General features: G+C 39.6%; 1 protein-coding gene across 3 annotated transcripts in view; it reads right to left on the reverse strand.

Moving 5' to 3' along the window:
• Positions 1-27,925, reverse strand: part of LOC141790959 (netrin receptor UNC5C-like) — a 231,512-nt gene that overhangs the window by 88,498 nt on the left and 115,089 nt on the right. For all 3 annotated transcript variants that reach the window (XM_074671129.1, XM_074671127.1, XM_074671128.1), the window contains exon 3: positions 11,194-11,337. In XM_074671129.1, coding sequence (XP_074527230.1) covers positions 11,194-11,337 — 144 coding nt within the window. The remainder of the gene's footprint in view (positions 1-11,193; positions 11,338-27,925) is intronic.

Below are 27,925 nucleotides of genomic sequence, written 5' to 3' on the forward strand. Positions count from 1 at the left end.
CAAATCTTTCTTATGTCTGGCACAGTCTGTTTAACAAACCATCCAACAAAAGCCTGTGCCTGTGAGTCCACCTTGTATCATCTCTATTTATCTGCCTTAGCTGTCTCTAAACCAACCAGCAATCCATCACTGGACCAAGCCATCAATCTGACTTTGATTACATCTACTCTATCAGTATCCAAGTCCAAACACAAGGAGGAGGAGGAAGGAGATGTGGCCAGCTTGAACAAGTGAAAAACTTTAAATTCAGTCTGTAGGGAAATATACAAACAAGCTGCTGAACTGTGGTGAAAACAAGTGGCAACCCCCGGTCTAAGATTATGAGACAATGAGAAAGTGCTAAAATTTGTTGTTTCTCAAGTGTCTGTTTGAGGCTGGCTCCCAAAGTACCAGAAGTCACATACACCAAGCTAAAAAAAGCAGTTTTCAAAGCAGAAATTAACCTATTTACAGCCTGGTTCAGAAAACGTCTCCTGTCTGAGTCGCTAATTTTACTACCAGCACCCACTGTACTGGGTGGATTCTTTTTCCTACTCAGCTGTTCAGAGGATATTAAGATCGCAAGCTTCCCCAATCAGAGGCACAGCTCAGGGTCACGTGACTGACAGGCGCTCTATAGCTGTTCATGAAGCCCTTGCCACTACCAATATGGCCGTAATAGCCGGTGTGTTTCATTTTCTGTTTCAGTAACAGACGGGTGATGTCGGGGAGACTGCGTCCATGTTTTATACAGTCTATGGGTGTTTAAACTCTTAACAGGAGAAAAAAACATGTTTACAGCCTGGTACAAAAGTGTCTTCAGTCTGAACAGCTAATTTTTTTTATCAGCACGTACTAAAAGGGGCTGTGGGGGTGGGAGAGGTCCTGACCAAGGTTAAAATAGTTTTGGATTTGTCATTATAGTTTAGTTTTAGTTAGTTTTGACATTTTATTTTCCATTACAGTTTAGTTTTAATTAGTTTTAGAGCAGGCATTCTAGTTTTTATTTAGTTTTGATTTTTGCAACAAGGCTTGGTTTTAGATTAGTTTTAGTTTTTTCATACCTTATTAACCAGGTGCAGGATTCAAAAAGGTCAGAGTAAATATTTTGTCATACTGTTTATTTTCAAGTCCAGCATAGTGCTCACTGCTCAGTCAATGCTGATACCGAAATGTTGGCTGCTGCCTTAAACACATGGAAATAATATAAACTTAGTATAAAAAATATAAGCATAAATTATATAAAATAATATTGACATAAATTACATAAAAATAATATAAACATAAATTATAAAAAAATATATAATATGAGCTTCAATAAATAAAAACTTGGACTCTGTAACAATAAAGTCAGACTCAAATACAATAAAAACTTGGACTCTGTAACAATTAAACTATTACAGATGCTCTGATTCATTGCTCCACTACGTTTCATCGCAGCACAGAGCACAGCCAGTCAGTGCAGTAAACAAGCTCGTCCCTATACGCCGCTTTGATGGTGCTGTGCTGCGCTGACAACTGCCTAAAACTGTCATAAAATTGGTTGGGAAAATGTGTCGGATTAATTTAAATCCTAAAGGCTAGTAATATTGTCAAAAACTATAACTAAGGGAATTTTGTCTATAATTTTAGTTAGTTTCAGTTAGTTTTGTGAACACAAGATACAGTTTTAGTTTACTTATCGTTTTTGTTTTCTTTTCTAGTTTTTATTAGTTTGAGTTAACTGCAATGTGTTTTAAATTTTAGTTTTCGTTTTTAATTTCGTTTTAGTTAACTATTATAACCTTGGTCCTGACTCAGCGGTTTTGAAGGTATTAAGATTGCCAGTTTTCCTAACCTGAGGCACAGCTCAGCTGATTGACAGGTGGGTACCCTATAGCTGTCAGTGTAGAGGCTCAAAGCCTGCCCCATTGTCAGTATGGCCCCTGCCAACTATTTGCTTTAAAACTCTGTTTCAGAAACAGATAGTTGATGTCTTGGAGACTACGTCATTTATCATACAGTCTGTGGTTCTCACACTGTCTTTATCAGGGATGCATTCAATCACTTCATTTCATATAAAAGTACTTGTGTTGCTGCTGCCCTGTTGAAAAGTTTAGATGCCATTTGGCACCACGTCCTTGTAGGTCGGAAAACTATGACTTTCTTCCAAAGGCTTTCAAATGCTTGGAAAAAATGACTTGGGAAAGAGCAACTGTTGTGATTGGTAAAACATCTTAGCAGGCACAAATTTATGCATGAAGTCTAAAGTCTAAAGTCTAACTTGTAAAAGGTTATTAATCATATTACTACTGTAATCATTAATGCATTTTGTAAAGAAGTTGCTCAAATGCTTTTTACCTTATGTGTTTTAGGTCGTGTTTCAATAGTGAGTCATTGATCAGACACAAATCCCATACTGGGGTAAATAATACAGAAGTGATGTCCTTTTTTTTCCCTTAATGTAAATGCCCTTTGGCAGGTGCGAGACAACCACCAACTCTGGCTAAGTTTACATTCAAACTAAGAGTGAGGGATGTGATGGCTAATGAGGCACATCAGTGTCGATCATTCTACCAGTTTCTACTTCATGTTGCAAATCCCAATTTCAACATTTAGTGTATTTTTAATAAAATGAAGTTTGGAGCTAGTTTTGTTGAAAGAAAATAAGCAACTTGTGCATTTTAAGGTGTTCAAGGTGATGAAGCTGTCTGCTTTCTATAACTTTGCTCTAGGATTTCAATAATTCTACACATCACCTGAATGATGAGGTTTAATTTCATGCAGTCTAAATCTAATCATTACCACATTCTGTGTGTACAGCTATATTGGTTTAGAGAGTTATGTGAGGACAGAGAGTTTTTGCTGAGGCTGAACGATAACTTCATAATACAGTCAATCCCAGTGGGGGATGACAGCCCGAACAGAGCATGATGGTTCATTATGGGAGTAATCACCCAGAGCTTTAGCCCTTAATCCACCACATGGCTACCCACACAACACACAGCGGCACACGTACACAAGCAGTCACAGAGAGACAAAAGAGGGAACGATGAAGGAAGAGAGATACTGTCACAGTAATGCGCACAGGAGACAGAGACAAAACAAGCAGGAATGACACGCAAAGTAGAGGCAGAACAACTGCAAACGCATATGGTGAGATACAGCTCAGAAAAACAGACTTGAACTGGGCATCACAAATGTGCAAAAACAACTGCCGCTATCAGGAGGAGTGAGGAAGTGATCGAAGGATGAGACACTCGTCTCATGCCTGCCAATTCTGGGAACAATTTCCTGCTCTTAATTAGTAAGGGAGATGGTGAAATGAGGAGTTGGTTGGAAGAGTTGATTTCCATAAAGATTGAGAATGAAATTAAAGGAGATTAAAGCAAACTGCTCAGGGGATGAAGAGAAAACACACACCCACACACAGATTTTCACACATAGTGCTAACCTTGCGGGCTCTGACAGAGTGAATTCCACCCATTTGGTAGCAATGGTGCATGTGAGTTTGGGAGAACGTGTGTTTTTGAAGAGAGAGGGAATGTGACATTGTGTTCATGACACCAGGGAACCATGAATTCAGTGGATGGTGTGTGTGTGTGTGTGTGTGTGTGTGTGTGTGTGTGTGTGTGTGTGTGTGTGTGTGTGTGTGTGTGTGTGTGTGTGTGTGTGTGTGTGTGTGTGTGTGTGTGTGTGTTTGCATGTTTTCTCTGCATGTGTGCAAATGCATGCCCAAGGGAAATATGTGCACAGGAGAAGGGGGACAGCTGTGTCCCATCAATTCACTGACCCCTCTTCACTCCCAAACTGCAGATAACACCACCCACCTTCATAAACACAACAAAAGCCGAGATAAATTCAGCAAACGAGCTAGGAACACGTCCGGGTGAAAAGTACAGAGGGCATCCTTGTAAAGTGTTCTCCAGTGTGAAAGTGTCGTTTCAAAATGACCCTTTTTTCTTCCTCAAACCCCTTCTCCCTCTCCTGCCTGGCTCACTCCTCCTTCTTCCCTCTCCCTCAAACTTCTTCCACACGCTAAACTGAAACTGTTATTATGTTTGTGGTTAGTTTGTTGCCTCAGGCACCTCCACATAAGCACATTTCAGAGCAATTATCCAAAAATGGGTGCCTCCGCCTGCATGCTACCCATGCCAAATCATAACGGTTTCCTCTGGTGGAGCTGCTCAAGTAATAAAGAGCAATGTGAGATGCTTGGGAAGAAAACATCAGGCACAGTGCTCTGCTTCAGTCTCATGGAGGATCATTTGAATGTGTAATTTGCTGCATGATGGCATGCAATGGAAACAATCAGACCTTTGGCTGAGTAAAAAAAAAGAATTAAGTGACAAAGTACACAAAAGGGATAAATACAAATAGGAGAACAGGGACATCTAACACATTTATAATTAAAACCTATTTGTTCTAGATAATAAAGTTGTAACAACTTCCTTCTGTGGGATCCAAGTCTGTTTTGATTAGTTCTTTTGCTTTTTGAGTGTTTTATCATGAAAGCTATAAATAATGACATTCTACCAAAAAATAACATATTTTATTTTTATTTTTATTAGCTTCACTTAATAGTAATTACCCATCATCTTTGCATATATACTTTTTTTTTGTAACATCTTGAATCAGGAAAATCAGGATGTTTTCCTTTAAGACAACATAAACATGTCCTACAGCCATACAGTGTTAAGTGTTGGTTAGTTAGCCTTTTGTGGTTAATTTCAGTTGATAGGTACCGCTTCAAATTTCAGGCTCTCATATGTGCATCAATAAATCTCCAAGATGTACAAAAATGGAAGACCTCAGAGTAACGTGTGACCTTGAGTGTCAGTCAGTTTCAGTGTGGTTACACAGGGCGCCATTTTCCCTGAGTGACTTCAGAGAGTGTCCTTCCACTCAGACCAGTTCTTTTACTGAACCCTCCACCCTGTCATTTCAACACTTCACAGTCTGTGATCAGACTGAGACATCAGGCGAGGTCTGTCCTCCAGTTTGGAACAAGTAACCTTCTCCATCTGCTGACGAAGAACTTAGAGAACAAAGTTTCCTCTGGGCGTCAGTTTGTTGAAGCCTCTGTTGAAAACTGTTGGTTCAGTTTGACGCCTGATGTGGAAAAAGTGGTTCAGACTCTGATATTATCAGGTCTTAGACTCATGTATTTTTTTAAAATTATCATCCTGATTTCTTTTAATTCTCAAATCTATAACACACTGAGAATCATTCCAATAGTAAATGTAAAGTGTTTTGTTCTTGCCAGTCATTGATTATATTAACAAATCTTCAATCTGATGTTGATTTTGCTTCTGCAGCTCATAGCAACATATCTGTATCTTTTCCAGGGAATATTCATGTTAGAATTCAGTGAATATACAATTATATTTCATTTCATATCTGTTTGTCCTTACAACTAAATCTTATAGAGTTTCTCTTGAGTCAAAGATGACTAATCACCCAGTCTCTCTGAATATCTCATTCCTGTCTCATCAAAAAAACTGGTGTACACTTTAAGAGCGTATACTGCATGTGTGCGTTATTTTTCTCACATGTGGACTGTAGAAAGTGACTTAATTTTATGTGACCATATCAGCGCGGTGGCTTTCCATTTTAACACTTAAGAGTACACTAAAGCAGTTTTTGACATCTGGGAAAGATGGAAAGACCTCAGTAGCTTACAGGGTGTGATACATCAAAACCACACACACACACACACACACACACACACACACACACACACACACACACACACACACACACACACACACACACACACACACACACACACACACACACACATGCAGACACTCTGAGATCTCTCTATAAAAAGGTTTATTTGGTGTTTGCGACAGCTATAAAGTCTTGATGTCAGTCAAAGCAAGAAAAAAAAGTGAGTTTATTGCAAGCTGTGTTTGCAAAAAGGTAAACAGCGTGCAGAATAATTCTCAGCTATTTGTTTTTATGTATGTAAATTGTATTGCATACGCCTCAACTTAAGTGTTAAGTGTGTTATTTCATCTAACATTAAAAGTGAAAGAGACAGTGTGGTAGGTTTTGGGTAACGCGCTGTAAAACATTGGCTTGCACTTTAAGGTGCAGGCTTTGGTAAACTCTGTGCAGGTTAAAGCCAGTTTGGGAATAATCAGTGCTGCAGGTCTAACAGTGAAACCCATGACGAGGCTTGTTTTCCTTTTTCTAATTCATCCTTGATTGAAGGAAAATCTAAACACTCACAGAGACGTTTGCATCATAAACAACACAGGAGAAAATTCACCAGCAGACATTTTCCAGTCGACACAAGGAGCTGTCTGTCTGTGACTCTGAGTGTCTGGTCTCTCAGTGAAAGGTTGCACAATAAATTTCCTTAATCTGAAAATTGTGTGACTGTTGTTTTTCTGCATGTATGTTGGTGTATGTGGGTGTGTATGACCCTGATCCTTCTGAAGGAGAATGACTTGACCTGATGGCTGCAGGGCCAGAGAGCACGAGTGACTCTGCATGCACATTTGTCTGTTCATACTGCATGTGCCCGTGCTTCTTCACCCCTATGTATGAGCCTACAGTTTGTGCATTATTAAGGTGTGTGTGTGTGTGTGTCTGTGTGTGTGTGCGCTGGTGACACCTGGTTTATAAACTTGAATTAAGCTGCCTGCGCCGCCCATAACTCAGCTTAAGTGCTTAGCTCCAAAAGTACCGACAAATCACTCAGGGTATTTAATATCTCTGATTGTGTGTTTGACACTTTTACAGCCACAACACTGATTGCCATTATCCAGCTACAAACTGAATATTCAGTTAATGCCTTGACATGTTAATTCTGCAGTTAATAAAACAGTTATGATGCTGGAGAATGATAAAGGAAGTAGCAGGAGAGAAAGCTCAAGAGACAAAGGAAAACATAAAACACTCGATAAGCAAAGCTCGTCAGCGGAGGAGGAAACTGGAAAGATGAAAACAGTACAGAGTGAGAAAAGGAGATGGGAATGTGAAAGAGAAACGCTGAATTGCTGTTGCATGGTGGGGTTGAAAAGACACTTTGCTCAGCAAGCTCGAGCTGCCAGGAAGCATTTTAATCACAACTGTAGATCCAAATAGGAGGCGAAAGCGGGGTAGGTCAGGAGGTTGGGTCGATTTGAAGTAAAAGGTTATCGCAAGAGGGGGCTGAGTGTAATCAGATCTGGTTAAGGGAAAAATCACTGTTATAACAGAGAGAAAGAGAGAAAGAGAAAGATGGAGGGGGAGGCAAAGTCAAAGGGGAAAATGTACCATACGGAGAAAAAAGGGTGGAAACGAGAAATCTTAAGTGAAAGAAAAAGAGAGCAATACATTACAGAAGGGGTTTCTACCATCCCCTTCCTTTGAGGTATCATCCAAGAGAGGCATACTTTATCAGTCCCCCCTCTAACCTCAAGTTCAGATTTTACCTGTTTGATACCAAAATGAAGAAGAATGTTATGGACAAACAGGATAGTTACCTCTGACACAGCGTGGATGATTTTAAACTTAGTTTCAACAGACACAATTATTTTAGATCAGTGGTCACCAACCCTTTTGAGCCCAAGATATCTAAACCCAACCAGCGTGAATGCAAGATCTACCTAATGAAGGCTTGAAGAAAAATGGAAAACACATTATGTATTTCCAGTTTTAACAAGACTAGATGTATGAATTAGACTAAAGCCCCTCGTATTTAAGTGTTAGAGGCTGTTTTGCTTACTGGCTTAAACTCTTTGGATGTTATAACTTTTAACTTTTACATTATGAGAAAATGAAAATGAGTAAGAATGAATGTTGCACACAGCATTTTCATTAATTATTTTCTTGCTATTACTGATTTAAATGTCCCTTTTGTAGTAATTCAAAGGTTTATCTTATCAATTATGTCTCAAAAGTACTGCTTTAAAATAACAAATTGGCTGATGCACATCATGTGATATGTAATACATTTTTTATACTAAAACCAAAAACTGGGATTTAATATCTACAATTATAGATATTCATAGTACTTAAAATAGAGAGTGAAGTTAAATAATAATAATAATTAAATAGGATGAATGGTGACAATCTGGAAATGTGCACATCCTGCCCCTCTACCTCCTGTCCTCATTGAGCCACCCCAGTCTGAAAGTCTGGGCACGCCCCTGCACAGAGACACACAGTATCAATGTGATATGAAAGCTGACAGGCTTTCAGGTTTGATCACCAAAAGCTGGAGGAAAACTCTTCTGTTGATTTTTAAATAATGAGAGGAAAGATAGAAAACCTAAAACTTCTGTCCCAAAGAGAGCGGAAAGGTGACTCTTGTATGAGCGCGAGAAGGATTGACGATCAGCTGATGCTAAATACATGCAAATACCGGAGCGCAGGACTCATCATTACAGTATCCACAAACTGATTAAGATGAAAGTTAAATTAAATATAACCCACACAGAGTGACAGCTGGAATTTCTGCTTCTACATCATATAAATCTGGACATAGCGTAGAACACAAGTTTTCCCCGGGAGTCACGGGATACTCAGGATCTGACGAATCATAACAGCTTAAGAAACACAGAGGTACATGATAGTGCATCAGTTAACAACGATAAATGATCAAAGTAAGCTTGGATTTGTATCCCTCAAACAACTTTTTCAGCCACAGTCCACATTTGTCTATAATGTGCAAGCTATGGGTGGAACTCAATCATGTGTCATGCAGAGTGATTCATTTTTCTATCATTTTCAAGATCTACTGGGGAAGCTTCAAAGATGGACCGATCGATCGTGATCAATGGGTTGGCGACCTCTGTTTTAGATTCTCAGTAAGGCAAAGAGGCTTCATTGTCATTCAGTGAAACGCTCTGGCAGCAAACAAATATAATTTTTAGTTTCTTAAGATTGATGGAACAGATCGAGGCAGTTAAAATAAAACAAAAAAAAGTAGGAAAAGGTAAAAATGGAGTTGTCTAATGACGAAAAGTAAGCTATCTGAGCTGTGGGAGACACTGAACCCCAGAAAAAACAACAAAGTCAGCAGCATGAATCAGATGAGTAATACAGACAGTCCCCTACTTTAGCAGCCATCTGCCATCAGTGTATGAATGTGTCATAAATGAGTGAATGAAAAGTAGTGTTAAAATGCTAAGAGGGGACAGTAAACTTGTAAATGCTAAACAAGAATGGTCCACCGTTAGTTAGTAATTTTATGAACACAAATAACTATTGTATTACTCTTTCACAGTCACAAACATACAACATGTTTAGATTCTGTGTTATGATCACTCTTTGTGTTTATTTGGAGAATCTCAAAAGCTTGTGTACATATTCCAGCCTGCATCCATCTCCCAGCGAGCGTCAGTCCAAACGTTAGCCAAAAGCAGCACATTACCCAGCTTTCTTTGCACCCTTAGGAGGCCCATTCCTTTCAATTATTAGTGGAGCTTAAGGGATATTAACGACTGTGTCACTGACTCTGTGAGCAGACAGAGAAACATCTTCACACACCAAAGCAGTATGAAGTGGAGACGCCATCCACTGAATAAACAGAAATTGAAAACTTCTGTTTAAAAGTTATTGTTCTATACTGCAACATGACACTATTTACCAAAAAACTATACATCTTCTCTCTAAACTGCTGTATAAGCCTACTATTGTGCTAAAACCATTTTACTTTAGAGTATTTGGTCTGAAAAGTAAAGCAAAGCATGACAAATAAGCCTGTTTTCAGAATCATATGTGCATTATTTATCACTTTTCCTTTGGTGTCTCATCCTTTTTTTTTAAGGAAATCAATAAAATAAAAAAAATGTGCGAAAATTAGCATGTAAATAAAGAAATGTGATAAACAGGCTCAGTACAGGAAAACACTGGATCTATTTGAAGCCAAATAAAGCAACCAGAGTGAAAAAACAACAAGAGTCAACATGATGGATATCCCCAACAGCATGGATAAGACCAACCTGGGAAAAGAGGATTTTCAGTGTGCGTGTCTGCTGGAGTGATACAGTCTGTTAAAGTACTACATATGGGGCTGTGTGCAGTTTGTCCTGAGTATCTGCTGAATGGACTCAGTCAAAGCCCTCGGTTGTCCTTTTGAGAGTTCACTCAAGCACAGCCTCCCTGTCAGAGTAAGCCAGGTACAGGCAGGAGGAAGGGTCGATTCTGTTATTGGTATTTTCGCTTCTGCTTGACCTTTCCATAACCTGAGCACTCAGACAAGTCCCTGTTGTCTTATGAGGCTGAATTGACCGGAGCCATGACGCTCGGTAAACTACAGCAGTGGGTTCAATTCTCAAGCCAGTGAGAGGAGCTTTGAAGGAGCAATCCATGCTGTTAGACGAGGCCTAACTTGTAAGAACAAACCAAGCTTTTAAAGTGACTTCTATCCAACACTCAAACACTTTTCTTGCACAGTCGCTACAAAAGCATCAAGTGACCAGTGCTCAGCATTCAACCTTTTCTTACCCCTGGACTGTTTTTTGAGCGCAACATGATTCCCCATTGTTATCAGTGTGTGCACAGTGTATCACTGTGATGGTGTCTGCTAAAGCAATATCCAGTCCGGCTGGTTTTAGTCTGGTCATGTTCACTGGATGACCTTATGGCCAGACTCCCAGTTGTCATATTAAATTCTTCACCAGACCAGAACAGGAAGCTGCTGATGGTGGACTGAAAATCTAAAGATAAGTCTGAGCTTACAAAAGTTTCCCACCCTGAATCACAGAGGGAAGATTAGACCAAGCTGCAAGTTTCTCAGACACATTTGTGTTTGTGAGTGCTTCTGATTCAAAACGAGCAGCATAGCAGGAATGAAGCTTTTAATTAGGGCTGTTGAATGTTAAATTACCTTAAATTGTGATTTATAACTTTATCTTGGTAGTTAATTGTGATCAATGACCTTTTTAATTCCACACATGGAGTTCTGTTATTTTGAATTTTAAAAAATGTTTAAAATCCTTGATAAAAATGGAAAAAAAACCCATGTAATTGAAAAAAAACTTGCACATCAATGTCACGTTCTCATTGTATCACAATTACTTCACTATCTTAGATAACTAGACTTAAAAGCTGAAACACAGCAGTCAAATTAGAATGCATAGAAATTTTTCAATTTGTATCTTTATTTTGTTTTATGTGCTAACTCATCTTTTTGATTCTTGGAGGGGCAAAAACTGGAAATTTCTCTGGTTGACTCACTCCAATTCAAACAGTATCTTCTGGAAATTTCACAAATGTTTAAAGTTGTGTACTCACATGCAATGCGGACATGTGCCTTGCGACTCTTGGTGGTTCCAGCCGAGCTCCAGGCCACGCACTGACACCAGTAATCTTCAGGACCAAACAGCTCCTCCACCTGCTGTCGAGTGATTTCTATGCTGGCTTCTCTCACAACCAGACCTGCAAAGGCAAGAAAAGAGATCACTGTTAAACCATTCCCAATAGTAGTTGAGTTTAAGGGTATCCACCCCTGGATCGTTTGGGGCAGTTGTTCTGAAACTGTGAGCAGCCCCCCCGAAACCCCATTTTGTTTGGGCATTTGTGAACACAGCAATCGCTTGTGGTCTGGGCTTGCTTTCATTCGAGCCCTGTAGCGGTTCCTTTGCAATGAGAACACAAGCACCCCAGCAACTGGCACGACTCATAACTGTGGCTCACACTGTAGTAATGTGAGCAGTAATGAGCTCGATTGACAATTGTACAGTCTAGGGCTGGGGATCTATTGAATATACTCTATATATCTCAGGTTTTTGCTTGTGACATATATGAAATGACTATATGGCAATCATCAAGTACAACCAGTACTAGAAAAAGTCGCTTACACCTCAAATCAGGTTGTGGGCTCTTGGGGCTTGTTTTCTAAAGTGTAGTTTCTTATTTGGGCTTGCTAGGCTGTCCGTACGATCCCTGATTCTCTTCCAACTATCCACAATGAGAAAAGAACGCAACATATTCTTGACTTTCACTTTTGCTTTTCTGCGCACTCTGCTCCTCCCCCCTCCCCTACTTGCCCTTATGTCACGGCAATCAGCTGTGCACTGTTCGAAACATGACGGCAGATGAGTTTGTTACTATTTTACAGCTGAATACCAAAATACTGCGAGCTGGCATATTATCAGAAGACAAACCCGAATGCAATACAATTCACCCAGAACCTATACTCAAAAACATAAGTCACTAGAGTCCTTTCAGCATGACCAACATTATCCAGGTAGGTGATTTATGGAAATAAAAGTATTATCTCTAACTTAAGTTCATATTTTGAAAGTATAATATAATATAATATAATATAATATAATATAATATAATATAATATAATATAACATAATATAATATAATATAATATAATATAATATAATGTAATATAATATAATATAATATGATCAGCCAGTTGAATAAATCTGAATGAATTATTTTACTGGAACTAAAAATATGTAAGTACATAAAGTTTGGTTTAAAATAAAAGGTTTGCAAAACTTAACCTGATTGAGATTTCACCTTTTTTTCTAGCAAATTTTAAAAACCCCAAAAGGTCTGCTTGAATCATTATACTGATGCAATTTTATGCATCAAAGGGTTGGATTAAAAATTTATACAATGGTTTAGAAGAGAAATCAGAATATCAAGATATATATTGTGTATCGAGATATAGCCCAAAAATATCGAGATATTGGATTTCGGCCATATCCCGCAGCCCTAGTACAGTCAAAACAGTAGAAGAAGAAGAGTAGAAGGATCAACCACAGTGGCAGAGGAAGGAAAGGCTGAGGAACTGAGGAAAATGAGTCATGGGCTCATGTGCAGGAGCACTAAAAAAATAGAGTCCCTTATCAAAGTGCCTTAATGTAGTTAGGACTCTTAAAAACTACATATGTTGGTCATATAGCACACTGGTTCATGAGCCAGATAAACGCTGTAACGCTAATTAGCCACACACGTTGTTGATGCTCAATGGTTGTTCTTCCCTGTGGAAAGTGAAAGTTTCCTGTGAAAGTGAAAGTTCTGAATTTCCTGAGGGAACCCTCCCAAAGGATTAATAAAGTTCCTATCTAATCTAATCTAATCTAATCTAAAGTGGTAAGAATATGAATGAAGACAGGGAAACTCCCCACCTTCCAGGTATGATTTCTGACCAGTGAGAGAAAAGAATCGATCACACGTGGCTTTTGTTTACAACTTTGGACTGCAAGAGACTTTTGCCTTGTAAACGCAAACGAACCAAGTGACAACCGCTACAATCGTATCATTTTTGCCCCTGAATTGGAACAAAGCAAATGAGCCACTAGTGTGAATACACCCTTAGAAACAAGCATAGGACAGCTCACGCAAATGATTCACGACTTACAGTTTCCCTGGGAGCCAATGATACTCTGGAAAAAGTGAAAGCCAAAGAGTGTTTGAGCTTCTCCTCTGGTGTATGGCTTTTATATTGGCTTTAGAAGCAAAGGCCAAAGCACTGCACAGTAAATATCTCCAAAAGTAAATAGAAGCAGGGGATAGTCACACAATATCTGTCACTGCTTGTAAAGCAGGTCATTTTATAGAGAAGATTCACCCCAGATTCAATGTAAACTTTGAGAGATTATTCTGTTGCACTTTTAGCACTTATCTCACCCCACCCCTCCAATACCCTCTTTCTCTGGTGTTCAAGAGCAGCTCCATGAGAAGAATAAGTGTGAGGTTTTAAATAGCTGCATCTCTCTGACAGGAGAGCAAGTAAGCCAAGATAAAGGAGGGAAATAGGAAATACAGGGGCGCAGAAAAGGGACAAGCAGGGATGAAAAAGAGATATTGAAAAAAAAATAGAAGAAATGTGTCACAAAGGAAATGAATGAAGCAGTGAAGAATAAGTCGAAGGATCAAGCATTGAGGTACTGATAACGTAAAAGAGGTTTAAAGCTCACAAACTATAAGGGAAGAGGAAAACGACAAAGAGGGAAGTAATGGAGATGGAGATGGAGATGGAGATGGAGGCAGAGTGAGAGGAAGGGAGATGATGACAGAATGGGAGGGGCACGAGGGCAAGGAAATGTGGAAAAGGAAAAGAGATAAAAATGGGTTTTAGGTAAAAGTATGTGGAACTGGGGAGTTAAAGATCATGGCAGATTACTTCAGGTTCAGCAGTGTTACACAGACCAAAGCAACAATCTCTGTGGGGCTCCACAAATCAAGACTTGGGCACATTACTTATGAGGACTTGTGCTGAGTTCCTGCCACTGAGGAGATTGAGAGACGAACAATATGTGGGCAGAAAAGCAAAGGGGACAGAGGGGAAGGCAGAGAGCAAAATCCAGGTTGGAGGACTTTGGTGGATCGCGGGTCGTTAATGGCCTGTGAGAGAATTAAACTGAAGGAAAGATGTGGAAACATGGCTTCAGTGTCTGAAAAAAAACAGATTGATGGAGGGAATATGAAGATGGAGGTGATGGAAAGCTAAAAAGACTGGAAGAAAGTGATTCGAAAGTGAAATGACATCAGTGGCACCAAGGGTAAAGGAGAAAGTAAAGAAAGAAAGTAGATTCTTGTGAAAGGCAGCAGATAATGACAACGTGAGAGAGACAGCGCTTTCAGAGAAGAGAGGAGGAAAACTGAAAAAAAAAAAAAAAAACTTGTGTGAAAAGTATCAAAGAGGGGTGATTGTTATGACTTTCAAATAAAAGAGCAAAGGGACTCAGTAAGAGAGGTGGAGAGCACAATAGCCAGAGAGGCAATTATTACCAGCAAGAAAGCTAAAGCTGAAGCTGAGACAACTTGAAGGCAGGCAGAAGCAATAAGGAAAAAACCTAGAGTGAGGCCAAAAAGGACAAAAGGGACATGGAGGAGGGCGGGAACTGCAGCAAAAGTAATGAGAAAAGTAGGGCAATTACAGGGAATGGTTCATAGAGCCAGACTGCTAGTTATGGCAAATGGACGCAAACAAATGCAAAGGAAGCATATGTGGTGCTGCATGAGTGGGACTGAGAGATTTAGGCACACAGTGGGTGGTAGAAAAAAAGTCTCCACTACAAACAAATAAATAGAGGAAGTAAAGTACATGTTAAGCTTTTTGCCTCACAGAGTGCATGCTTTATGATACTGAAGGTCAAAACTCATTCAGAGAAAAATAAAGTTAAAGCAGTTGAATCATTAGACAATAAGGTACGATACTTCAGCCACTGACCCGAGGCTGCGGTGGAGGTGGAATAGTCGCACGAAGATGTTCCACCACTGATCACCAATTGGGAATAAGAGAGGCATGTCAGGGATGAGCCAGCAGAGTAAGCGCTGTGTGTGCATGTTTAAGTATCTGTGTGTGTGAGGCTCCTATTGTGTGTTTACACATTATGCCTCTTGAGCTTATTTATCACACTCACATAAACAAAATCACACACAGGGACATTAGGATAACATCGCTGTAGGGTTCTATGTATAGATACAAAGGTGTAATGATGTTACAGGGGCTGTTTCAGTATTGCGATGTGTGAGAAGGTTTAATGGTTACAAATAAAATCTGCACTCTCGCCTGCTCTGCACACTACAAAGCTAAGATTATAGCTCTACTGCATGTGAGACAATGGCTGCATCTCTCATGTTCTGATTACTTGTCTTGTGAAAGAAAGCAGGTCATTTAATCAGAGTAGTGACTCTCTTTAACAAAGGTAACTGCAGCCAGTGTAGCATTGTTTTACAGGAGAAAGTTAGGATGAGCACCCCACGCTTAAACCAGGATCATAAACAACAGTTAGGGATGTCAGCGGGTTACTGAAGGGCAGACCAGGATATTTGTTGCAAGGTATTGCATGCAATGTAACAAGGAGATATCACTTTGAAGACAAAACAGAACACAGAGGGGTTTCTGGGATATGAAAAACAAGACGGAGAGAGGAAAACAAAACAAAAGCAGGACGTATATACTGTGGAGTGAAACAGGGAACATCAGGGGGAGCAGAGCTGGTTTCCCAGCAGGGGAAATCAATGTTTGTAATGATGAAATGTGTTCAATTTATTTGTGAAGCTGAACCAAGAAAGATACACCAGTCTGCTGCAGGCGGCTGAGTGCGGATGAAAGGATAAAACAAGAAGAAAAAAATGGACTGTCCTTTCACTGTCCGCATCTGAACTTTGTCCACAACTTTTAACCTGATTTTCTAAAATACTGTCTGGATTGCATCTTGTTTTATGAGGGATTAAATAAAAGTGATAAACTTAGATGACTTTTGTCTATCTTGACCACATGCACGCTTAAACAGGGAATTCACAAAGAATTGTGCATTATTTATTCCCTGCATCTGCTCCATCTTAAAGTATAATTCTTTCCTCATATTAATATGCAAAAATACCCACAACGTTCTGCAGCTCTGAGCAGTTTGCTCCAGTTTTGACTAAAATGATTTGGTCTACCTCTGATCTGTGCTGCTTGAGCAAGCTTATAAAAAAGCAACAGTTTCAGATTAAAAAACATCTATATGAATTTACAAATCACTTCTTTGTGCTTAATGTGAAGGAGGTTGAACCTCAGACGGCTCCAGGTTGATTTAACCCCAGCAATAATAGTAATGACAAAGCAATATTGACAGACGGGATGTAAAGATAAAATAATTTTATGTAGTCCTGAGGTGGGACTGTTTGCTTACAGAAAAGTTTGAGAGCAACAACATGTTCAAACACTGGGGCATAGTTACCACCAGCTCTTAGCAGGCGGTAAATATTTCACTCAAACTGCATGTGCTTCCTCAGGATTTGAAGGTCACATGTTATGCAAAAATCACTTTATTAAGTCTTTTAGTGAAATTTGTGGGTCTTTGGCTTTTCCTCCTACAAAATGTGATATTTAATGACAAAACCTGTACTTAGTAGTGCTTATGAATGTAAAATCCTGACCTAAAACGAGCTGTTTGGATTTTGGGGATTTGCCGACGTCAGCGATTCCCTTTTTTGACCAATCAGGAGCAAGTTTGACCTGATTGGTCCACCAGAGCAGATACCCCCCAACCCCCTCCCCGCTGCTGGAGAGAAATCTCTGTTTTTGGCTGTAAACAGCCACATAGTTCCATGCTCAAGCTTCCCATCTAGGAAGAAGACAAGACTAAGTGGCTAGAGTTCATTTATCATGGAAATGTGCCAGCTACACTCAGTAAAACTGTGCATGTGTGTACTAGTCACTTCACGACCGACTGCTTTTCCAACTTTGGACAGTACAACAGAGGGCTAGCGAATAGACTGGTCCTGATTTCAGACGCATTACCAACCATCCACCAACAAACCTTGGACCCTGGAAATGTGAGTATTTCAAATGCTGTGTGCTGTGGAGCAGATGTGAGAGCTCTTCCTCATTGTCCCCCCTGTCTCTGTGTTAGCTTCAGGATGCTAACTTTAGCTGCGGTTGGCCTGTTGTTTTAGCCTGTAATGTTACGGCAAACAAGCTTCACTGTTTTCTAAACATTGTGCACTCAGAGCTCGTGGCGCCGCTCTCAGTGACTTGGAAGAGCGGGGCGGTATCAGTGGTGGCTCATTTACATATGAAGGTCACGCCCACTAAATCAGAGCGTTCTGAACAGAGGGGCTATGAGAGCCTGGAAACAATGCTGCTGTGCTTGATTTATTGGCTTTTTGGACCAAAACATGTTACTACCATTTCAAGAAGACATCAATGATCCATATTAAACTGCAGAAAAGGAGCAGAATATGGGACCTTTGACCCTTGCTATGTTGTGAATTAGACAACGGCTGTGTCTCAAATACTTCCATGAGTTCACTTACATGAAGTGCACTCTGTACTTACAGAAAACTGTATGAACTTACTGGGTAGTGTTGTCCAAATCAAACACTGTGGCTTTGCACTAACCAGACATTTATGATCGTATTTCACAACTGTTCACAGGTGTTCTTCTGTTATTCATTAACTGCAACCATCAACCATTGTTTGATCAGTTCCCCTCCTTACCTCCACATAACCAATATGCCGTTCATTGATTGTGAGAAGTGTCTATCGTTACTCAACTTTTTGACTGTTTTGACTGTTCACCAGCTGAGAAATCAAAGTGCACAGCGTTTTTCCATACTGTCAGCGTGAACCCACTTATGCACTCAAAACAGTAAGTGTAAGTACAGAAGTATGCGATTTGGGACACAGCCAATGTTTCTTGGCTCAATTACACACATTCAGTGAGGAGAGACTTGATTGCTTTTGTCAGTGCATTCCTGAATATTAAATACATAAATAGCTTTTGACACATTTCTAGGTAGTTTGCTGATGTAGATGAGATCTTTCTTCCCCATAAAAGTTAAGGGTGTTGTTACAAAAGGATGCATCACATCATGTTTTATCTTTCAGTGTCAGGGGGGAACTTAGAGGGTGAAAACTGACAGACAATGTGCAAAGTTTTGAAGGCACAATTCCCTGTAATACCATGGAAATTCACCTATCTATATCTACAATGAAAGCAGGATATTTTTTTTTCTCCAGTGTCATGTCTAAGTACAAGTGTGTCAAATGATGACAAGAAGCAGGAGTAGGGATACAAACAGATATCACTGCATCTGGAGTTGTAATGTTGGCAGTGGTGGAGCCCCTGTTGTTTCTATTGTTTGTAAACCCAGGACTCACAGAGATTGTGTTGCCAGGCAGAAAGCGACTGAATTACCTGAGGGTTCAATAGTCCCAGATCACTCGGTGTCTGATTTTGTTTGGATGCAGAGCTCAGAGCATTCACATCAGTTGGTTATAAGAAGACAAGCAAGGAAGTTTAGGTCTCTGTAGCATGACAGTCCCTCACATCAACAAAACCACTGCTGTCAGCTGGGGGAGGTGAGGGGGAGGAAGAAGATGAAAAATGGAAGACAAGTATCAGGACAAGTGGATACTGTCACAAACATTTCTATCAATCACGGAGTTGCACACAACCTCAGAATATTTCTCTTAGTCCTAACGTGTCAATGCTTATAACAAAGTTTACTTGTCAGCTAAGAGTAGAAGTATAAAAAAAGGAATTGACTTTGTCAGGTTTGGACTGTCTTCTATAATTCACAGGACCTACAATTAAAGATTTGGACCCTGTGAAGAGTGAGATTTACCAAAAAGTTTCTTTACCTGCCATTTGTTCTTCATAATATTTATTACCTCTTAAGTTAAGTTTTTGGGAGAGTTTGGGAGAGAGACAGTCTGCTGAAAGGAAGTATAACATTAAAGTAGGACTAAAGTGTTGGTGACAATCACAATGGCCCTCATTTATCAATCTAGCGTGGGAATTGGCGCAGATCTGGGTGTAAAAATGATCCTACGGCAACGTTCACATGTGATTTATGAAACATGCGTACCAGGGCCAATCACAGCATATGACTGATCAGCTGTTGATAAATGTGGCGGCTGAAAACAATCGTAATTTACATAAAACGCCCCTAAATATTCAAGGTTCTGCTGGCCGAACCCACAGAATTTACGACACGGAGAGACGCATTACAGGAGAAAGGGAACTTCTCGACGCTGGTAATCGACAACGCCATGGCAACAGAGGTAGAGAGGAAATTACACCGCGTTCTTTGGCAGTCAGTAAAGTAGAGCGAATCAGAAAAAACTCACCTGCAAGGGAAACACTGCAGTGATTTAGCAGCGATACAGGATGTGATGAACTAAAACACAGCTGAGTGTTAAACATTTAATTTACACATCTTTCGCTTATACCTTGATTAAATAATCTGTGATGTCTGACTTTTAGAAGTTTATTATTGTATTATTAATTGTTTCCGTTCAGCTCCAGAAATGTGGAAAGTTGGTGGAGACTTTATAATGTACATTGGAGTGTATTAAAAACTGATTACAGCATGCCTTTTTGTTTATTTTATTTTATTTTTTTTGAGTGAACCGATAGATTAAATACATTTTTCTATGGGGGGAAACCAGCTGACAGCTCGCACTGCTCTAATCTAAGAATATCAGTTTTTATGTTTTGCCCTTGTATGATCTAATAATTCTCCTCCAAAGACTGATTTCCCTGGCTGCACCACGCTCCCCACTGACATTAAACTTGCGTACATGAACTCAGACATGGCGTGGGATTTTAGCGTACCTGATGCCCACGTTCAGATTGATAAATGCTGATCTGTGCGTGGAAAGGAGCGTATACCCATTTTTCAGGTGTACGCACGTTTGATAAATAAGGGCCAATATGGTTGGTGGAGGTCTGCGCTCTCTAAGTGCTTTTCTTATTGCCTTTTTGTCAAAAACACTTATTACATGTTGCAAAGTATGGGTGTCATTGGCCAAGTGGTTCGAGCACATACCTCGTACACAGAGGTTATGGTCCTTATTGCAGTAGCAGAATTTGAAGGTCTACCACTGCAAGTGGCGCGCAAAACTGACTCCATGTGCTACTAAGTGCACAGTGAACACATTTTAAGGGGTTTAACGGTATGTTTAAGTCCTAAAGTAATGTGTTGTGTCAGATGGGTTGAGAAATGTTGGATGAGAAAGAAATGACAACCGGCAGCTTTTGTTCCCGCAGTGATAAGGGAAGTAGAAAATCCTATTTCCTTTACAAGACAAAAAGATATACTACCAGAAGCTTAGTCAAATACCCAGTCTGCTCCATTTTAAAATAATCAGTAGGCTTGATGTAGCCGAATTGATTTGTTGCTATGTAATCGTCACAAACATTACTTTGTATTCTCATGTAGGCCTTTGTGGAAAGTAATTTCGATGTCAACCTTTTTCCCTTTTATCAAGCTCTCAAGAATGAAACTGTGACACAAGTAAGAACTGTATACAGTGGTTGCTATACCATTAGCTCAATGCCAAATGATGTTTTCTGTCAATTCCCTTGTTTCTTAAGTCCCATTTCAGGTTTCTTTTTTTATATATTGTTTTGTACTTCCCTTGGTCTCTGTTCCCGACTGTGCTTTGACAGAAAAGCACAGATGAAGAAAACAGACAAGTAAGAGCACGGACCAAAGAGCAAAGTTTTGATTTCCTTGGATCAAATGAAGCAGAGGCAGAAAAGAAAAGAGAAAGAGTGAGGGAGAGTGAAGGAAAAAGAGTTCAAGGAAGAGACAGACAGAAAAGCAATACATTTGGAATGGGACGAGCGAGTTACAGACGGACATGAAAACGCAGACGGGGACTTTGAGGGTAAATGGTTTAGAAAAGCAAAGAGAAATGGGAACATGAGAAAAAAAGCACTCAGATGCTTGTGATGTGATCAGTGACAGGTCAAACAGACAGGCCTGTAGGGAAAAGACACAGAGGATACAGAACAAGTCAACTCTGGCTGTTATTATTTTATCAGTCACAGAGGGACAGAGTCAGAGACAAAGACATAAGAGCAGAGCTGTGGCTAACAGAAGGCAGACGCAGTAACATAAACGGCTTTGCAACAAATACTGCATCTGTAAAGTGCATAAGACAAAACATAAAAGATTTTAGTGTCAGTTTGTGCAAACTCATGTCCTGCTGAAGGGTCTGCGGCTGCTCAGTGAATGCTAAAGAGCCTCCTGATATCAAGTAGGTGAGCAGAGGAGGATTCATTCAGGATTTATGGTTTAAAGTGATTGCCACAGCAAGTGGTAAATAAACCTCTATCTCCGCCTCTACTCTCACCTCATCAGTTTGATATAACTACTACCACAAATGTTAGACATTCCTCTTCTATAATACATGTGATCTTACTCTGAAAGATTCCACACACTTCTTCTATATGTTTTTGTTCTTATTTACATGATGGCCATTGAAGTACGGTACTCCCTGGTTAAGGTAAAAGGTGAGGCCAGTTTAGTGCTTTTAAGTGTTTTAGTGTTCTTTTTAAAGACAGAAAGGCATTTTTTACCTTGACATGTTTCGACGTAAACGCTGCTGTCTTCTTCAGAAGCTGTCATCAGGACACCTGTGTGGTATCTTTTGGTCAGCTGTTTCCAGTAGTAGCTGGCGGGACAGATTGATCACGTGATCTGTCCCTGACGGCCTCTGGAGAAGTGTGTCCCAGGTGTGCAAGAGCTGGAAGGCTCCTTCATCTCTGTTGATGGTGTCCGTGCCACGTTTCCTGATCTCTATTGATTCTTTTATCCATCCTTTGTATTTGTTGCTTTCTGCTCCGATTATTGTTAATTTGTCCGAGTTCATTATGTGGTTTTCACGTTTGCAGTGGTCTGATATTGCCGGTTTCAAGTTTTCCTGATTTGCCTTTTCCTTGTCTGCCCGGGTGAGACGTGTCGCTGTTTGTTTTTCGCACTCTTTCTGGTGTTCTTTTCTTCTTGTGCTGAATGTTCTCCCCATCTCCTCAATGTATGATTTTTTTGCATGTTTTGCATGGTATGTTGTATATAACATTGCATTTATTGTCCGGGTGTATTCTGTCCTTGGGGTGTACGAGTAACTGTCTGAGTTTTGTGTGAGGTTTGATGATTGTTCCAATGTTATGTTTCTTTATTGCTCGTTGTATTGGTTCTTTCCAGCTCTCGCACACCTGGGACACACTTCTCCAGAGGCCGTCAGGCAACGGGGGGCGTAGCTGGCAGGACAGACCACGTGATCAATCTGTCCCGCCAGCTTCTACTGGAAACAGCTGACAAAAAGACACCACACAGCTGTCTGGATGACAGCTTCTGAAGAAGACAGCAGCGTTTACGTCGAAACATCTCAAGGTAAAAAATACCTTTTTGTCTTTAAAAAGAACACTAAAACACTTAAGATTTCTAAGAAGACAAGATGAATCTAATCAGTAACAGTTTAGTGCTGTTATATGTACGCTACATAACTTATTAACACAGAAAATACTACACAGTAAGCTACACAACCTAAAGGCTAACAGTGTCCAAAGAGCTTCATTTCAGGGATTGCAAATAGTAATACCTGATGCCAACAGATTTAACAAAAGAGAAAAATACTTCTCTTAATTTTGTTTTAATGAAGAAAAAAAATGCCCCAAAGAGAAGGAATGAGCTTTTTACCACCCATATCTTAATGTATTTCATCTTGGCATTTCTAAGTTTACTTTTAAAATTTCTAAGCCTTGTCCTTGTAACTGGAACATCTTGACTCTGCTACTCAGTCAGCCATAAATTCAAGTTTAAGAAAAAGCTCTCATTCATAAAGATTTCATCCCTAATTGCATAAAACTCCAGAACTGGACGGCTTTCTGCAGTGAATGGAGACATCATCTGAAGTGGATGTGAGCTTTAGTCAAAGTCTATCTTTCTAAAACCAGATCTTGATCTAATTACAGCTGAGCACCAGTGGGAGATTTAAAACTGACATTTTAAATCATCACTCCTCAGCAACATCATCCACCGAGGATGGGAATATCTGCTACTACTGTCTAACATTAAGATGAGATACAGAGTGTGGAGCTATTAAGCAAAATCTATTACAGTATGAAAGCACGGTATTGATCAAATATTACAGTAATGGCTGACATGAATATGCAAAACAAAACCTACAGAGCTAGAGAAGCCTTTCACAGCGAGTACTTCATATCTAAGGAAATGGTACATCACATTACCTGAGTGCCCTTTATGAATGATTACATCAACTATAAGAAGAAAAGAGACAGAGAAGGGTGGAATAAAGGGAAATAAATAGAAAAAGTAAAATAACAGAAATGTGGGGAAAAAAAAGGAGTGCAGAGGTTGAGTGACTTCCTCGCCTATGGAGAGAAATCATGCAGGACAGCAACAGAACAAACGCACTGGTCTGTGACCAATTCAACACTCACCATGCAGAGTGTGTGTATACACATAAGTGTGAGTCTATGTGTACACTCTTCTCCTGGCACCCACTCTGACATTGATTGATCATCCCTGCCCCTCCTGGTCCATGTTTGAATATATTTCCCTTTGTGTGTGTGTGTGTGTGTGTGTGTGTGTGTGTGTGTGTGTGTGTGTGTGTGTACGTGTGCTCTAACACTTACTCTATAGACGCATGAACTGGGTCGTGTAAGGACAAGAGAAGCCTGACCAAACATGCTCAAATGTTGAACAATTATGAAAATATATGCTCAAACAAATCTATTTTCTCTGATTCAAACACACAATTTACCATGAAATAAAACAAAAAAAGATACAGTATGAATGCACAAAAAAGCAAGCAAAAGGTAAAAATGGTACAGCATTCAAAATCAATGTTGAGGCAAAAAGAAATGGAACATGGGATAGAAAAGAGTGGGAGGATAGGAAAATAGGAAAACAGGAATCATGCCAAAAAGAGAGAGGGAGGCAAGGGAGGAGAGACAAAGAGAAAAGACGAGAAAAAATCAATACAAGCGAGATGGCAGCAAAGGAGGGAAAGAGGTCACAAATCACCTAAGCCAATACAGAGTGTGCCAATAATGTATGTGTGTGTGAGTGTGTGTAGAAGCGAAGTCACAGGTCAGTGCTAGCCGACTAATAACCGTTCACACTTAAGCTAATGGAGACAAAGTAAGTAACATAGTACACAATGTGTCATTAGCACATTTCAAGGCTAATGGAGATATACCGAGGTCGTACGCACAGTGCTTAAATAAACACTGCAAATGCCCTTCACAATAAGATATGCAATCTAGACTAATTATGCTGCTTCTCACCTTGAGTCACATTAATTCAGATGGAGGTATGGTAGCCATGTTTTAGCAAATGTCACTGCTAATAAAGTTACAGTGTAAAACAGACCAGACTAAAGGAAGGATCGGGAGGTTTCTCTGCTCTTGTTCTAAGTTTGTGGGTTGTGATGCTGGGATGAAGGCACTGCAAAGGAGACTTAAGGATTAAAAAAAAAATGAGTTGGGACAAAAATTGATGTCCAGCAAACACTCTGCAAGTTATAGCTTGTATTTAAAAATAATCCAATCTTTAAAATGTGTATTCCTTAGGTAAGACAAACATAAGATAGTGTTTTTGTGTAGCGTCAAACTAGACACGAAACTGGTGCCTCGTACTAACAATTGTTAACCTCTTGTTGTACCTCTTTGTAATCCCCTGGGTTTTACCTCCCATGATGTTTCATTAAAAGTTACAAGCAGAACACATACATACCAGGAGCAGGGCATGTTGAACGAAAAAAAAAAAAAATAGCAGTAGCAAGTTTCACTATGTGTCATTAGTCTTTTGTAATGAGCTGACGTACACAACTGCACAAAGGGGAACTGTTATTAGTGTGTTTAACTCTACATCTCAATCATGTTTATAAATAGGCTAAATAAGACTAAGACTTAATTGATCATGTGTATTGGTGATATGATTCACAACTTGTTGAAGAATTACAGCTCTTGTGAGGAGTTTTTAATCTGCGAATAAAACCAACTAAAATTTATACCAATGCTTTTTCATGACAAAAGCAAACAAATGTACGAGCAACATCTCTGATCATTCTTATTGTCTAAAACCCCAGGAAGGGGGTAGGTGTCAGATGAGGTCAAAAACTGTGTGCTACTGAAACAGCCTTTGCGACATCTACCTTCTGAAAGATTTTATGCCACAGTTAAAAATGCACAGGGAGTAATTTCCAGTAGCACTTTATATTAGGAAACACGTTCACTATTAATTGAGTGCTTACTAATATGCATATAAGTGGAAAACTAGCCCTTCATTAGTATTTATTAAGCACTTATTACCACCTTTTTCTACATAGCCGTAATTCTACCTCTATTACAATACAAATTTTGATAAAGAGAGTGATAAAGGAAGAATTACTGCTCTTGTTGTACTGCCCCTTTACAAGGCCCTATAACATACAGAAATTATTTACATCATTATTTAGAAACAACAATGCATTTATTCACAGTCAACAAGTGATACATAGGAGTTAATATAATGAAAACTCTCAATTTACATCATAATAGAGGTAGAAAAAGGCTATGTAGAATAAGGTTTTAGTAAGTTTTAGTAACTGCTTAATAAATACTAATAAAGGGCTAGTGTGCTATCTACTTCCATATTAGTAGACACCTGATTAAACGTGAATATGTCTTCTCTAATATAAAGTGTTAACCATAGACTGTATAAAATATGGACGTAGTCTCCCCGACGTCACCTGTCTGTTGCTGAAAATGAAGCACATCGGCTATAGCGGCCATATTGGTAGTGGCAAGGGCTTCGCCTACAGCCACAGGGCGCCTGTCGGTCACATGACCCTCAGCGGTGCCTTTTTTTGGGGGAGCTCACGATCTTAATATCCTCTGAACGGCCGAGTTAGAAAAAAATTCACCCCCCGTACAGTGGGTGCCGGTAGTGAAATTAGCAACTCAGACAGGAGACGTTTTTTGAACCAGGCTGTGAATAGGTTAATTTCAGTTTTGAAAACAGCTTTTTTTGGCTTGGTGTGTATGGGACCTCAGGTACTTCAGGAGCCAGCCTCAAGCGAACACTCCAGAAACAGCAGATTTTAGCACTTCAGCATTGACTCATATTCTTAGACCAGAGACTTGCTGCTTGGTGTTAACGTAATTTCTTGTTAGAAACCTCAGTTAACACAGGATGAAATAAGCAAAAGAGAAAAGACGTACTGTTTGTCCACAGGGGGCGTATTAAACGTTTCTTCTAAAAAGTTAAACTGTTCCACATTCCCTGATGCTGGATGCTGCCCTTTTCATCTTTTGTTCCTTTCATTTTGCCTCCACCTTTAATTCATCCAGCTTTCATGTACTAACTCATTGATCTACTCTATTCTTTTTACAAGAGGAAAAATAAGTGTTTGATGTCAAAAGCCTTGTAGATGTATTTGGGTACCAAGTATAAACTGTTTGACACAAACAACTTTGAACCTTGTTTCATTTCTGTTTGAAGTTTTATAAGTTGTTCCTTTACTCTTTTTTTATCTTGATCTACAAAGATCAAAGAAACAATGTGCTTTTGCACCTAAGCTGACATTCCTTTTCCCGCCACAAAGTATGATAAACAGAGGAGTAAACAGAGCGAGAGAAAGAAAACAACACAGTAGGGTTCATATCATCTTTCTCCTCAGTGTGACTCCCTGATATCTGTTGGCCTTTGCAGCCCTCTCAGAGGCCTTCTCCATCAGCATCCCACCACCATCCCCTGCTCTCTCCAGCTCAGGTTTTATCTGCCTCAGCTCTCTCCAATTTCACTCAGCAGAAATTAGAGTAGAGCAGAACAGCATGGAGCAGGCAGAGAGGATGAGGAAGGGAGAATAAAGAGAAAGGGAGTGAGAGGGGAGCGAGGGAGCGAGCAGATAATAAAAGCAGTATGGGGGCCATAGCTTCTAGCTGTGTCTGTGAAACAGCAGGAAACAAAGAGGAGAAAACAGCTTACAGAGTTCAGGTTTTCACACGGATAAACAGATAAAACAGAGCACACACACTGTGTCGGCATCAGGCTTTGACCGAGCTTACTATTGTATGTGATTCATGAGAATGTTACATAATGAGTGTCTTTCATTTATAATTTCTTTATATTATATTCCTCGCATTGATGAGCTATATACTGTGCATAAAAGCAACAAGAAGTTGAATAGGTCTCACCAATTCAAGACATTTACTTGCTGTAAGAAAGGACCTTGAAGTACACAGTGTGTGTTCAATGAGTCCATGTACTCTTGATCTGTTGTAGAAAAAAAAAAAAAAAAAAAAAAAAAAAAACTTGAAACAAGATGCAGCAAATTTGTTCAAGAAAAGAAAATCTGACAATAAAGAAGAAACATTGAATTCATTTTCCTGGAGAGAATGCTAAATATCCAGACATCTCTCAAACCACCGTAGCTCTCAATATTGCATAACACCCCCAATGTATTTATAAGCTCATTACATTTTCATGTATGTAGCCGTATGAATTATAGCACACTAAGATTAAGTGTCCTGGAGCAGTACGAAGAAGCAAGAAGCCAATCAATATTTTATTTAAAGTGACATTCTGATGGCTTTGTACTATATGAATTAAGCATAAATTACATCATACTTGAACAAATCCCAGTTTCTAAAACCATATTCATGTTGAAACTAGCCCTGTGGGTTATTTTTGACTGAGAATGATCACTTAGATAAAGTTCGAAACTTTTCATGTTCCAAAACATTTTGGTTAATGGAACTGC

This window comes from Halichoeres trimaculatus, unplaced genomic scaffold, assembly GCF_033239565.1.
Source record: "Halichoeres trimaculatus isolate MK-OKI-2021-1 unplaced genomic scaffold, fHalTri1.1 fHalTri1_scaffold_5, whole genome shotgun sequence".
Lineage (NCBI taxonomy): Eukaryota > Metazoa > Chordata > Actinopteri > Labriformes > Labridae > Halichoeres > Halichoeres trimaculatus.